At 45.7% G+C, this 14992-nt stretch overlaps 1 protein-coding gene and 1 long non-coding RNA gene across 4 annotated transcripts in view; one reads left to right on the forward strand and one right to left on the reverse strand.

Moving 5' to 3' along the window:
* The window catches only part of RSBN1L (round spermatid basic protein 1 like), a 54253-nt gene extending 42000 nt beyond the window's left edge, over positions 1-12253 (reverse strand). For all 3 annotated transcript variants that reach the window (XM_084787273.1, XM_084787272.1, XM_084787271.1), the window contains exon 1: positions 11507-12253. In XM_084787273.1, coding sequence (XP_084643399.1) covers positions 11507-12107 — 601 coding nt within the window. In that variant the 5' untranslated portion in view covers positions 12108-12253. The remainder of the gene's footprint in view (positions 1-11506) is intronic.
* Positions 12254-12294: 41 nt separating this feature from the next.
* The window catches only part of LOC311600526, a 10597-nt gene continuing 7899 nt past the window's right edge, over positions 12295-14992 (forward strand). The window contains exon 1 of the long non-coding RNA XR_014780269.1: positions 12295-12384. This is a non-coding gene — a long non-coding RNA (uncharacterized lncRNA). The remainder of the gene's footprint in view (positions 12385-14992) is intronic.

Raw genomic sequence — 14992 nt, forward strand, 5'->3', positions numbered from 1 at the left:
CAGAGTTAACCAGGCATGAGGTGTGTACACCTTTAACCCCAGCACTTAAAGAGACAGAAAGGAACTCTGAATTTGAAGGCAACCTGGTAATGTAGGGAGTTGCGGGATGGTTGGGGCTACATAGTAAGCCCCTGTCTAAAACTAGGCGAATAAAGATGGGGAGTTTACTAGGAATGTAAAAGAAACTCTCTCCCTATGAAGATATGGTTGCAATTTGTCCGACATGAGGCAGACAGTATTTGAAACGCCTGACTCTGACCTCCTCTTCTACATGAGTTTGTTCATCCAAGAAGACATGATTTGCCGAAAGGGTCCTCAAGTAAGAAAAACTGGTATACATTAAGATCGCTGAGCTGGACTGTGGTGGTGCACTCCTTTAATCCCAGCACTCGGAGGCAGAGGCAGGAGGATCTCCAGGTTCAAAACCAGCCTGGTCTATAGAGTGAGTTCCAGAACAGCCAGGGCTACACAGAGAACCCCTGGGGGGAGGGGAGTCAAGACAAAGATGGAAACATCTAGCTCCATTTAGGTAAGCACATAAGGGCCTATAAACTGCTGAACTGAGAGAATCATGGAGCGCGTTACTTGTACTTATAAAATCCCAGGCTGTGCTGATCTCTGAAGATTCTTTCCTTTCTATTATTTCATGATGCTTTTTCTTGGTAAATGAGAAGAACATAGTGCAACTTCAAATACAGCAACAACAACTCAAGAGCAGGGAGCTAGTGCTGGACGGATCAGTCAGGGTTGGGACCGCGTGCTGCTCTTGCCTTGGACCACAGGTCAGTTCCCAGGACCCACATCACAAACCCTGAGACCAGACCATTTATAACTGCGGGTTCCAGGGAATCCAATACCCGCTCTATATCCACAAGCACCAAGCATGTGTATTATACACACACACACACCCGCAAACAAACACTTACCCACTATTTGACTTTTGTTAGCCTGACACAATCTATACTATCTGAATGGAGAAAATGTCTCTGTAAGATTGGCCTGTAGGCAACCCGTGGGACGTTTTGTAAAATAAGAGATTGTGTGGGAGGACGCAGCAACTGGATGCAGCGCCTGAGCTGGTGGTCCCCGGCTGAGGACGCCATAGGATGCAGCGCCTGAGCTGGTGGTCCCCGGCTGAGGACGCCATAGGATGCAGCGCCTGAGCTGGTGGTCCCCGGCTGAGGACGCCATAGGGAAATAGCCAGGAGGCAGCATTCTTCCACAGCTTCTGCCCTGAGCTCCTGCCCTCACTTCCTTCAACAATGGACTGTATGGTAAACTGTAAGCTGAAATCAACCACTTCCTTCCCTACGTTGCTTCTGGTCAAGGTGCTTTAGCACAATAGAAATAACCTTGAGCCGGGTGTGGTGGTGCACACACACACAAAGCCAAACATTAAAAATTCGTAAGATTCTTTTTTCTATATGCAGCATTTTCCCATACAAACAAGCAGGCTACATCCCACTCAAGACAGTCTCACAGATGGATGGGGATCGGGTGCAGGAGGGGCCATCTTCAAGGACTTCCTGAAGATTTATCTAGCTAAGGAGCGACTTCAAAACCACTTCCTAACATGCGGCCCCCATCACCTCGCCACGTGAGCGGGAGGCCTGAAGCCTGCACTGCTCTCAGGCACTGGAAGTAGCACTACCCATCACCTTGGGTCTGAGTACAGAATGTGGGACCTTTTGGGTTCTTCTCTTGTAACAGCAACAAAGGTTAATGAGAACAGACATAGAGAGACAGAGGCAGAGAGAGGGCCCGCCCCATCCCCGCCCAGAAGACCCAGAAGGTAAACTATTCCTAACTACCTTTTTTCTTGGGTTGGTAAAATGCCTCAGCTATACAGCCTAACAACCTGTTTTCTCTGAAGCCACAATAGGAGAAAACTGATTCCTGAAAATTATCTTTGACCTCCAATGTCTGCCATAACACTTGCTCTCAAGCATGCATATACTCTCTAGCCCTGCCCCCACCACCACCCACACACACACAAACACACACACACACACACACACACACAAAGCTTCTTTTTGTTTGTTTGTTTTTTTAATTGTATGCCTGCCTTCTTTTTCTCCCTTTCCTTCTGACAGGATCTCATGTAGTCCAGGTTGCCTTTGAACTCCTGATCATCTTGCCTCAGCTTCCCAAGTGCTTGCAGATGTGTGCTATTGAAACTGTCAGAACTGCTTTTTAGTTACACAGGTCAGCAAAGCCTCTCCACATTGTTGGAAGAACCCAGACCCACTTGGTAGGCAAGCGAGAGGCAGCAGAGATATGAGCAAGTGGCAAGGTACCTGGAACTGAGTCTCTTCCCTGCTTCCAGGAAGCAGCCTGCAGGGACCCAGAGTCTGCAGTAAGCAGTGCAAGTTCCTGCAGTGGGCACTGTCTATGCTAACAGGACGCTGGAGAGAGAGAGATGCTTCCCCTCCCTTTAGCATCCAGAAAGGCTAGTTGCCATCAGGCTGTAGAACATGAATCTCAGCAGTATCCTGGAATAGGAGGAGGACCTACATCCTGTTTCCATGGGTGGTCCTGGATCTCTTGTAAGGATAAGCAGCTAAGACCATCTAATGAAATGTTGATTTTATCTTTAAAGAAAGACTCTCAGCTGGGCATAGTGGTGCAAGCCTTTAATCCCAGCACTCAGGAGCCAGTGCCAAGTAGATATCTGCCGGTCTACATAGTAAGTTCTACACAGTAAGTTCCAGGATAGCCAGAGCTACATAGTAAAACCCTGTCTCAAACAACAACAAAAAGACACAGTCTCAATACATAACCTTGGCTGGCCTAGAACTCAGAGATCTACCTGCCTCTGTCTCTCTAGAGCTGGACTGAAGGCGTGGCCACCACGCCGGCTGATTCTGAAATTTTGAAGACACCCTCTGCTTGAAGAAAACTTGGCCCTTGTTGATCATGTTAACAGTGTTCAAAGTAGCATCTTAATATATATGTAATGTGCCCCAGCAGGACTGACAGAAGCCAGACAGCTGCTGACATTCACAGCTACAGTAGTAGTAGATCTATACAGCCAGTTCTAACAAAGTAAGTGTCCTTGAGTGGCACCTTTGACAAAAGGTGATGAGTCTGAGCGTGCTGCAGTAAACATCAATTATATTCTCCTCCTTGGAGCTCACTGGCTAAGAGCACTTACAGAAGACCTGGGTTCAGTTCTCAGTACCCACATCATGGCTCGCTTTACAAGCATCTATAACTCCAGATCCAGCAGCTGCAACATGCTCTTCTGATCTCCACTGACACCAGGCACTCACATGGTGCACATATGAAAGCAAAACACTCATATGCAAAAATCTAAAAAGAACCTCTTTTAAATGTTCTCCATCTTGATGTGGCACTAGGGCTACCTGCAGCTCTGGCAACGCCCCCAAGGTTTCCAGCGCCTGGACTGTGGGTCCACTGCTCTTGCAGGACCCTCCTTTCCATGATAAAGTCAGGCCTTTCGGGGAACAAGATGAAGCTGCTGGGCATCCTGAATCAGTTCAGGAAGCTAATGAATGACGCCAGAGATGCGTAAGCTTACCTTTTTTTACCAGGACTATTTCCACAGGCGCTTGGATGCCCAGTTGGAAATTCAGTCCTTTTCCATGTGTCTGATAGCCATTGGCAAACTGCCCATAACAAGGGTGCCTGTATTCCAAACAGCTGGCCATGCTGGCACTGTGCCCTCAGTGACTCTTCCTCTTTGCTGCACCCCAGCTAGCGGTGTGCAGCTCACCAAGTGGCAAATCCAGGCTCTGGGGCATAAGGTAGTGTGGAGATGAGCAGCACTCGGCAAAGGTGGTGCCAGCAGCTGCAGTTTTGGCCATGGATAGATGAGGCCAGCAGAGCCAGGCTGTGCCAAAAGCCCCTTATGGAGCCCTTGAGGGCAGCATCGCAGCACCAAGCTCAAGTGGCTGTGGCTGTGGTGGTAGCACCTATTACTAATATAGCAGGTCTTCAATATTGTTAATATCTCTCTCCGGTACTTTCAGCCACCCATCATACATTTTACCAAGTATATATTATCACCCAACAAAAACCTGCCTTATTAATGCCCACAAAATGAAGTGTAAACTGGGAGAGAGAGAGAGAGAGACAGACAGACAGATATCTTCCAAGTGAGTACAAGCAGTCAACCTCAGGGCTGGTGAGATGGCTGAGCACATGAAGTCTGAATGAGAAGCTGCCCCCATTAGCTCGGGTATTTGAAAACACGGTCCGGTTGGTGGCACTGTTTGAGGAGGCCGTGCAACACTGCTAGAGGAAATCCATCACTGGGGTGAGCTTTGAGAGATCATAGCCTTGCTCCACTTCCAGCTGGCTCTCTGTTCGGTGCCCGTGGTTGCAGATGCAATCGCTCAGCTTCCTACTCTAGCTGACAGGCCTGCTGCTTGCTACCAAGATTCCTTGCCATGATCCCTGACCTCCACAGACACACAACAGCACATGCCCTCCCTTACATACAAAATAAATAATAAAATCTTGTAAAGCATCAATCTCATCCAAATGGCTCTACTCACAGACTCAATATTCCATACACATTAATTTTCCTATCATATCTCTCTCTCACTTTTCTTTTTTTTTTTTTTTTTTTGCATGAGTGTACATATGTATGTTGCAGGGACAAGGGAGCCAGAAAGGGGCACTAGATCCCCTGGAACTGGAGTTACCAGCAATTGCACGCCTCCCTCACCCCCCTTTCCATCATTTCACCGTCCCCATCCCCAGAAAGCCTTTCTCTATCATCTCCATTTACCTAAACCCAACTGGTCTTTCAAAGCCCAGTTTCCTGACTGACAAATAATCTTACACCACCTCTGGGTCTAGTTGAAGACCTTACACTAAATCAACACAACTTACTTAGTAGCTTAGAGCTGGGACTTTGAAGCACAGTGTCTCCAAGTCTAAAACCTGGATGTATATTCATTTCATAGCTACATTTTATAGACCTCCTCACAGTATCTGTAAAAGATTAAAAACTACATTTAAAACGTGGTATAAAGACATAAAACTACAGATAAAATGCTCTCTACAGTTCTATGCATGTTGGCTACTGCATGATGGTCATTTCTGTCCTCAAGGTGTTCATAGTCTAGGTCAGACTGTACCTAAGAAAATACTGCATCAACTTGTGACCTAACCCAAGAATGTTTGACAGAATTTACTAGTTCTGAAGTCTTCATTACCCTCAAACAGGAAAACTGAGTCAGTATTTATTAGCCTTTTTGTTTGGTTTGGTGGTTTTTCGAGACAGGGTTTCTCTATATAGCCCTGGCTGTCCTGGAACTCACTGTGCAGACCAGGCTGGCCTCAAACTCAGAGATCTGCTTGCCTCTTGCCTCCCTATGTGCTGGGATTAAAAGCGTGCACACTGTGCCGGGCCATATTTGCTACCTTTAAGATACAATATTCACCAGTAATTCAGCAAGAAAGCAATAGCAACTGCAATCTAGAATATTGTTCACAGCCGAGCGGTGGTGGCACACGCCTTTAATCCCAGGCAGGCAGGCAGATCTTCGTCTGATCTACCAAGTGAGTCCAGGACAGACAAGTCTATACAGAGAAACCCGGTCTCAAAAAAACAAAACAAACAAAAAAAGCAATGCATTTAGCCCCTACATTTTTATGAACAATGTCTACAAAATGTCAGGCTAATATTATTTCAGTAACCACCCTGTGAAAAAAGTAACATCCCCACACAACAAATATGTGTTCTCAACCATAAAGAATATTTACATCACTTGTAAGAAAATGAAAACAACTGGAGATATATTAAGTGAATTTAGTCAGTCTCGAAAAGACAACATATACATGTGGTTCCTGGGTATAAACTATAAATGTATATATGATGTGAAAGTAAAAATACAACTATCTAAGGGAAGGGACAAGTAAGAAGGTTCAAGAAAAGAGAGAATGCGGAACATAAGAGTAGGATGTCCGACACACAATGTAGTTGACCAAATATTTCTAGACTCTTTAAATTCATGTGTGTAGACTCAAAAGGTCTTAGATACTAAACCAATGGTATACAAAAAGGTACAAATCAAAATACTTCCTCTAAAAATATACTTAGACAATAGAAAGGAAGAAGAGACACGTAAAGGGAATATTGTAACTAAAGCTGGACTAGGAATGGTGACAATCCTGTTGCAGTGCGAGGCTTGAGCCTAGGCCCCTGGGCATGCCATGCAAGCACTCCAGCACCACCTTACCTACCATAAGAAAACCTGGAAATGAAGGCAGTGGAAAAGGCAATAAATGCCCACATGCTCGGAAGGAAGATGGAGAGGGGTAAATTCTCCAACAAAATGTCAGAAAGAATGGCTCCAGGCTCAGGCATTCCACAGAGAAACGGGTGGGTTGCAGTGAAAACAGGGAAACCGGGTGACTTCGTGAAGCCAGACAGTGGCTTTCTACTCAGCAATCACTAGCAAACCCTGCCGCCCAAAGTCTCATCTGTGAGGCGGCATCTCCAGCTGAAAGAGCTAGAGCCTGAGCCTGAGGAGGGAAGAGGAAGAATCACAAGCAGAGCATTAACCAAGGGAGACTGGGGCCTTCCAGGAAGAAGCCAGTATCTCCTGCTCTGCCCCACAGGAACCAGTGCCCAAGAGAGGCCTTGTGAATGCACAGTGAGAAGGCTGGCATCTGCCCTTCCAGAGCACAACGGTGTCGGAACACCGACCTTGGCCTTCCCAGCTTCCACGACTGTGAAGACACGCTAGGCCAGCAGTCTAGGATACTTCGCTATGACAAGCCGTGAGTAAGATACCATTCTGTCTAGCATCTGACCCAAGAGAGAAAAATGACATTTAGTCTTTAGAAGCTTAAAGTGCTTAACCCAGAAAAAACAAAACAGATAGAAGCATGAGGTCAGTCAGTAAGCCCTGCCCATGCATGCTCAGGAGCTTCAGTGGATCCTGATAACTGTCTCTCAACTATGAAAGAACTGCTAAAAATAATACAGATTTGAGGACAGGTTCCAAATAAATGAGACCAAAACAAACAGGCGGGGGGTGGGGGAGAGATGACATGTTATAAGAACCAAAAGCAAGGCAGGAAACACAACATTTCAAAGAAACTATAATTAACATCCTTGAAGAAACACTAGAGATGCTGACCCCATTTAAAAAATATATTACAATATAGGAACAAAAACACAAGAGCTTATACTTTTTTCCCTTCAAAGCTGAAAACTGTAACTGAAATCCTCAAAATAGAATAGCCAACTTTCTGGAGCTCAGTGTCTGTGAATATCAACAACGGGAAGCAAACAATAACTTTCCAGGACAAACAGCTTGAAAAAAACTTCTCAAGAGATAAGCAGCAAGTATGTGGGTAAAAATAAAACCCAAGGAAGTAGAGCTTCTACATACTTCTTACAGTACTACTAGTAGAAGAAAAAAAAAATGAAAACGAGAGAGTAAATACAAAGCATGGCAACAGCTATGAAAGAACCTGAGGGTGTGAGTGAGCTCATGTCCCAGGCGGACAGCTTTATGCAGCAGGCCTTTACGATGAAGCATCCGGACTAATCAGGAAGAAGATACAGAAGGGATTGTCATTTATCTGGAATATTTATCAACATGGGAAATTGTACTAAGAGCTGCTGCAGGGCACAGAAAGTGGGCAGCAGTAAATACAAATGGTTACCCCAGAACACTGCCGAGAGCAGTGCCAATCATGACGACAACTCTAACACGGGGCTCAGTGGGCGGGACGGCTTGCTGCGCGCCGGTGAGGACCTGAGTGCAACCGCTGACACCTATATAAAGAGCCAGGCATGGCTGAGTGTAACGATAACCCCAGCATTGTTACGGAAATGAGCATGCAACACACACACACACACACACACACACACACACACACACACACACACACACGTACGTGCAGGAGCTTGCACCACCCACACACAGACGGAAAACATCGTTACTGAAATGTATGACGGTGCATGATACTTTCACTTCACTTTTTTTACTTTCTGCCTTTTTTTTTTTAAGAGTCTCAGAGGCAGGCGGATCTCTGAGTTCAAGGCCAGCATGGACTACAAAAAAAAAAATTCCATAACAGCCACACAAAAAAAGAAAGAAAAAGGAAAGGAAAGCGTCTCAGTGGGAGGCTCCGGCGGCCTAGGAGCCCAAGTCCTCTGGCTCCCATCAAACGCTCACATCACAGGCATGCATCATCGTGCCCAGTTCTATACTTTTCAATTCAAAACTTATTTGTATTATAGAAAAAGTTAGTAGCTGCTCATCTGGTTGTTTTGTAATTTCAAAAATTCAGTCAGAAGCCAGGTAGTGATGGGGCACGGCCTTAGGCAGAGGTAGGCACACCTCTGAGTTAGAGGCCAGCTTGGTCTAAAGAATGAGTTCCAGGACAGTAAGGGAAACCTTACTGGGAAAAAGAAAAAAGAAAAAAACAAAAACAAAAACATTCAGACATGGTGGCCCTTGTCTGCAATCTCAGCACTCAGCATTCTTAGGAGGGAGATCACAGTTGATTCCAGGCCAGCCTGAACTACACAACACTCTAATTTAAACCCTAAAACGTCCTGTCTAACAGCTATAGCTATGAGCAGGCAGCCTTGGAGATTATAGGTGCTCTGTACTCAGGGTACTTAGACTAGGAACTTTTTTTGATCTCCTCATTTATCCCTCCCGCTTAAAGGCGGGTTAGAACTGACCCACCTTTTCATTTATTGTTGGGTCAAAAAAAAAAAAAATAAGTAACCATGCTTCAGACTCAGCACTCACTAAATGAGGTCTCAGGTTGATTCAAATGCATGTTTATTTTACCTGAACATTTTCTGTTAGGTTGATCACCAACATAAGGGCTCTAAACAAATGTGGCTCACACCTGCATCTCAGCACCAACGAGGCCGAGGCACAGGATCACAGGCTGAATGATGCACAATTGGTCTACATGGTGAGTGGCCAGCCAGAGCCACAAAGGGGCATGCTGTCTCAAAACAACATGACAGAAACAAACAACAAACAAAGCAGTTCTAAGGATTTGTAAAACCCCTATGTAAACGCAGGAGCCAATGTTTAACAGAGATGCAGAACTACGATCTATCTCTCATGTCTTTCTACATGATTTCTGGCACTAAGTCTGCTCGATGCACTATGGGTAGTCAATGGTTACTGAGCTAGAACAGCCAACTTAGAGAGTCATTTAAAATGTATACACTTCAAAACAACAATCACTAAGATTTGTAAAAAAAAAAAAAAAAGGCAGCAAAAAATACTGTACCACAAATCAGGATCTGTATACTTGCAATTGTATGGATGAAACAAATGTATCTAAAATTTTACCTTGCTTTTACTTTTTTTAGTTAAACAGAACACAAATTCAATTAAATCCAAAATACTCAAATGATATCTTTTGCTTAGATTTTAATTTTTTCTCAATAAAATAAGTGTTTCTGTCCAAGAAAAAAAAAATATTTAAACGTGAATATCTAGCCAGGTGTGGTGGCCCATGCCTTTAGCCCCAGCACTCAGGAGGCAGGCAGATCCTTTGTGGCCAGCCTGATCTACACAGTGAGTTCCAGGACAGCCAGGGCTACAGAGAGGTCCTGTCTGGAGAGCAAAGAAAAAGTCAACAAGCTAATCATCCCACATAGATCATGGGAAGTATATTTCCCATATCATAATGTAAAACTATCACTGCTTATACTAAAAGTGAGCTTGTAGCCCTCCAAAAAAGGGGCTTAGGTTTGGCGGTACTGCATTTACCTGGGGACGCAGAGGACATCTTGTAGGGAACTGCTCCTCTCCATCTTGCGGGTGGTGGAGACTGAACTCTGGTGGTCACACTACAAAGCAAGTGCCTGAACCATCTCAAGGTCCCCAAAAGAAGAATTTTAAATGTCATTTAAGACTGTAAAAACATGTATGTGTCTGTGTGTGTGTGTGTATCACACACATTTTACATATTTTAGGCCAGTACTGTTTCTCGCTTTTTCTTTTCACCATTCAAATACTCCAACAATGTAATACCTACATTCACTTCTGTAGAGACCTCATGAAAAGCAGTGAGCAGCTTACCCACATAAAAATGATTCCAAACTACATATGGACTCTGGGGCATTTTATAACTTAAATTTTATATTTAACCACTACAACATAGAGATTTAAAATACCAACCACTGATAACTCCTGAGCAGAAGGTAAGTAAATGTCATCTTCAAAACATTTCTAAGGTTGGGGCTGGAGAGTTGGCTCAGTGGTTAAGAGCACCATCTGCTCTTCCAAAGGTCCCAGGTTCAATTCCCAGCACCCACATAGCAGCTCACAACTGTCTGTAACTCCAAGATCTGACACTCTCACACCAATGCACATAAATTTAAAAATTAAATAAAAATATTTTTTTAAAAAAACATTCCTAAGGCAGCACTCTAAAAACCTAGGAGTTACATGGGAAACAAGGGTACTGCAGGACCATCAGCTTGGCTTAAATATATAAAGTACATAGTCACATGTAGCATTCTTCTAAACTGTGAATAATAAACCCTTCTATTCAGATAATTTTTCAAGATCTAAGACACCATTAGATCAGCACGGTTGAAACTGCTTGGCATTCCACTAGCATTCCAAAACCAAACAGAATACCTCACAACAATGTGTGACAATGACAACGTATATTTATATAATAACCTCGTGATCACATAAAGATCTACTTTCCAATCCATCCACTTTGTATTAGAGTCACATCTCTACATACCCACAGATAATCAGAATGGCCTCTTATTTTAAAGAAATACCGAAAACTATACTAGCTTACATTACAAAAAAAAAAAAAAAAAAAAAAAAAAAAACCAACCTAGAAAAGGCCATTTAGGAATTTTTTCCCCGCTTTTTATGCAGAAACAACTTTGCAGCCACTTGATCTAGCCAAAAAAAAAAAGCCAAAACATCTGATTTTATCATTTGCTTTCACGTGGGGGAGGGGGCGAGAACATGGCTGAATGCTTCTGAAGGGTAGTATTTAAAACAGGACCGCTCAAAACACTTTAAGAATATGGAAGGAGGGTGCCTTAGAAGCCGCACACTTGGTGCCCTGCACGCGACCTCATTTCCCTAATAGGGATATTGGGATGAAATGTTCTGGTCCCTGGTAGCTTCAGTTTACGCCAATACACCACGACCACCCACTTTTTTTTTTCTTTTTTCTTGGGGGGGGGGATAGAGCGACAGGATTTTCTGGCACTGGAAACCCAGTCGCAAATAGGAATTCCTGAGATCCCGAGTCCGATCCCTTTAGGAATCTTTAAAGACCTGTTCTCTTCCATCTCCCTAGCCAAATACACCCGGGAGAGGGGTCCTCCAGACTCACTCCTACACGTCCCGCAGCGCATTAACTGGAAGGGAAATCCGACATCGGGGGGGAAAAAAATAGGAGTTTCGGCCATGCTCCGGTCTGCGACCGAAACTCCAGGCTCCGTGTCTCGCTCCGCGGAAGGCTGCACCCTGGCCGCCCCGCGCTCCCCTCCCCGGCGCGGACCCACCTCGCGGCAGCAGCGGCGGCGGCGGCTTCGCCTCTCCGTTCTCATCCCGGGCGGCGCCGCCGAGGCCGTGCCTCCGCTTCTCCTTCTCCTTCTCGCGCTTCTCCTTGGGTCTGCGCGGCTTGGCGGCGGCGGCGGCGGCGGCGGCCAGCGGCGCGGCGGGCGGGAGCAGGACGCGGTGCGGCTGGGCGTGCAGCAGCGACGGAGCGACCAGCAGTTTGCGCGGCACCGGCTGAGCCGAGGAAGCGGGGGCCGAGGAGACGGCCGGGCTGGCGGAAAAGGAGAAGCAGCTCCGAGAAGAGGCCGGGGAGGAGGAAGAGGAGGAGGAGGAAGAGGCGGCGGCGGACAGAGCCGCGAAGCTCCAAGCCGCCGGGCTGCCGTAGCTCTGTGGCGACGGTGCAGCGGGCGGCTGCAGCTGCCTGCCGCTCCCGCCGCTGCCCCCTTCTCCGTTCACTCTCCGTGGCGCCTTCTTCTCCTCAGTCCGAACCTTCTTGGCGGACACGGGACCCGGTGGCTCGCGCGACGAAGGCTGCAGTTTGCCGAGCGCTTCCTTCTCGGAGAGGACGGCGACGGCGCCGTGAGCGGGGTTCGGCGGTTCCGCCATTTTGCGCTCCTGTTGTATTTACTCTCCGACGCTCCCCGGCGCGGGGCACGGGGCGGGGTCGCTGGGTCCCGGCCGAGCTCCCATTGGGCGCGCTAAACTGAGGGATCCTTGAACTCACCAATCAGAGGCGCGGACATAAGCTTTCGGGGTGGGCTTACCGAGCGGGCCTTCTTTGGAGGTCAGAGGTCTTTTCGGCGCGGCTGGCGGCGGAGTGGTTGAGGAGGGAGGGTCTTCCGACGGTCGCCTGAGAGCCCCGAAACCTGCCGGGACCGACGAGGTAGCGCTGCTGTTCGCCTCAAAGACGTCGCGTTAGTTGGACCGCTTTCCCTTTTTACCGTGAGGTCACCCCGTCTCTTGCCTCTGCACGCTCTGAAAACCAGGTTCTGGCGTTACTCATCCCAGAGAAAATTTATCGAGAATCCGGTTGATTGATTGATTGCAAAGGATAAACTACTGAAAAGATACCTTATTTTTAACTCGGGCCGTAAATGTTACTGCTTTAAAAGAGAGTTTCCGGCAGAGCTGGAACTTGGGTCACTTCCGAGCGTCAAGATTTAAAAAAAAAAAAAAAACGCCCACCGTTTGGAGACTTTAAATTGAGCTCGAACGGTAAAGCTTTTAATTTTAGTTATACCTTAAACTCACCAAGAAAAATCCGTTGGATGTGTTTATAAATGTTTGAAAATCCAGTTAGATTTCTGTATATCAGAGTTAACGCTGTGAGGGTTCGCCAAGCATGTGCTTTGACTTTTATCTCAAAAGATAAGGAATTTGGGGAGGGAGAAGATAAGTTACAACATTTTTGAATCCTTAGTCAAGAGCATGCCTTTAACTCTTAGATCTTGTATGAGATCAGTGTTAAAGGGCTGGATTTAAAGATAACAGATAGTCAAATTAATTCAGCAAGGAAAAGAAAAGTTCATGATTCCTAAGAGAGACATTAACTGTTATTTTCTGCCAACAGTTAACAGTTACCTTGCAGGAATATTCTACTGACCTCAAGAAATTGGAATTTGTTATTTGTTATCCTTCTTTTACTCTCATCCACTTCCCTAGGAATTGGTGAGAGGGACACATCAAATTTTAATGTTGCTTATAAATACATTTTTTTACTTTGGTTGGTTGGTTTGGTTTTTTGGGTCATGCTGTCTCTGTGAAGTCCTGGCCTCGAAGGCACATAAACCTGCCTGCCTCTGCCTTTCTTTTCCCTCCTCCTACAGCGCTGGGATCAAAAGTTTTTGCACCACAGCCCCCCCCCCCCGCCTCATTTTTTAGTCTTTAGAACAATGTTATTAACATAAAGAATATTTCTTGAAGCTAGGCCCAGAAAGACAAATTTTAGCATATTTTTTCTGTGTGTAATCTAGGCACACAGAGTAAAGGGGGAACGGGGGTAGTGGCACACGCCTTTAATGCCAACACTCGGGAGGCAGAGGCAGGTGGATTGCTGTGAGTTCGAGGCCAGCCTGGTCTACAAGGCGAGTCCAGGACAGCCAAGGCTACACAGAGAGACCCTGTCCCTAAAAAAAAAAAAAAAGAAGGGGAGATGGTAAGAACGTTATCTCGTGTTCTCTCTCATATGGGGAGCGAGCATGGCTATGGCGTGAAAGCAGACAGGGACTATTTGGAGGAAGGAGAGAGCCATCAACAGGAAAGGGGTGAGAGAGGGGTGGTACAAAGATGAGCCAACATACATACACATGTATTTACAGTTTCATAATGAAACTGAATGCAAAATAAGAAAATAAAGTGACAAGTGTTTCTTCTGTAGATTATCTAACTTGGGCATTCATAACAAAGTTTACATTAGGGGCCTGGAGAGATGGCTCAGGGGTTAACAGCACTGTGTACTCTCTCAGAGGTCCTGAGTTCAACTCCCAGCAACCACGTGGTGGCTCACAACCATCTACAATGTAATCTCATGCCCTCTGGCATGCAGGTGTCCATGCAGATAGAGTACTCATATACATAAAATATATAAATCCAAAAAAAAAAGTTTAAGTTCTCTGAACTTGGTCTAATGATCTTTCTAAATTTTATTTTTCTATTTGCTCTCTTTTAGAAAGCCTTTGCTTGTGCAAGGGGGGTGGGGTTGTCTAGGGAGGAGGGATGACTGCTTAATAATCTACTAAATACACAACTCTATTTATATGTGTGCATCTCAAATACTAAGGATCAAAATGCATAGTTCTAGCAGTGAGAGAGCAAGAGCTGCAGCGGGCTGGCAGCATGTGTCTTCAGGAGCAGTAGCATGTAGTGGGGAGAAGATAGGCCTGGCAGCCACCTGCTCAGTGAGCAGCCTTGTGATGCTGGTCAGGCCACTTTCCCCAGTAAGACCTCTGTTGTCTTATGCATTAAATGAATAAATTACCCACATGGTTACTATATCCCTTGTCTGTCATTTGCAAAATCACATTGAAACTGTTACAATTAAAATAATTCTCACCAGACATGATGATACATTTCTGTGATCCCAGCATTTGAGAGGTAGGGGCAGGAGAACCGGAAGTCCAGCGTCTTCTTCAACCAACTCCAACTACTTAGTGAGTTTAAGGCCAACCTGGGCTACATGAATGAATGCCTGTCTCAAAAACTAAAGTAAAATAAGTTTTTAAACATTTTCTTTATTTTCGTTGTACGGGTACCATTGTTTGTCTGTGTGTGTGTGTGTGTGTGTGTGTCTAGTGCCTGTGGAAGCCAGAAGAGAGCATTGGATTCCCTAGAATTAGAGAGACAGTTGGGTCCTGCCTTGCTAGGAAACAAACCCCTGTCCTCTGCAAGATCAGCAAGTGCTTATAACCATTGACCGACTCTCCAAACATCAAACTCACTTCTGTATCTACAAACGTAAAAAGAACAGTGCTGCTGGAGAGGCGGTTCGCAGA

This window comes from Acomys minous, assembly GCF_964271855.1.
Source record: "Acomys minous genome assembly, chromosome: 6".
In the NCBI taxonomy this organism is placed as follows: domain Eukaryota; kingdom Metazoa; phylum Chordata; class Mammalia; order Rodentia; family Muridae; genus Acomys; species Acomys minous.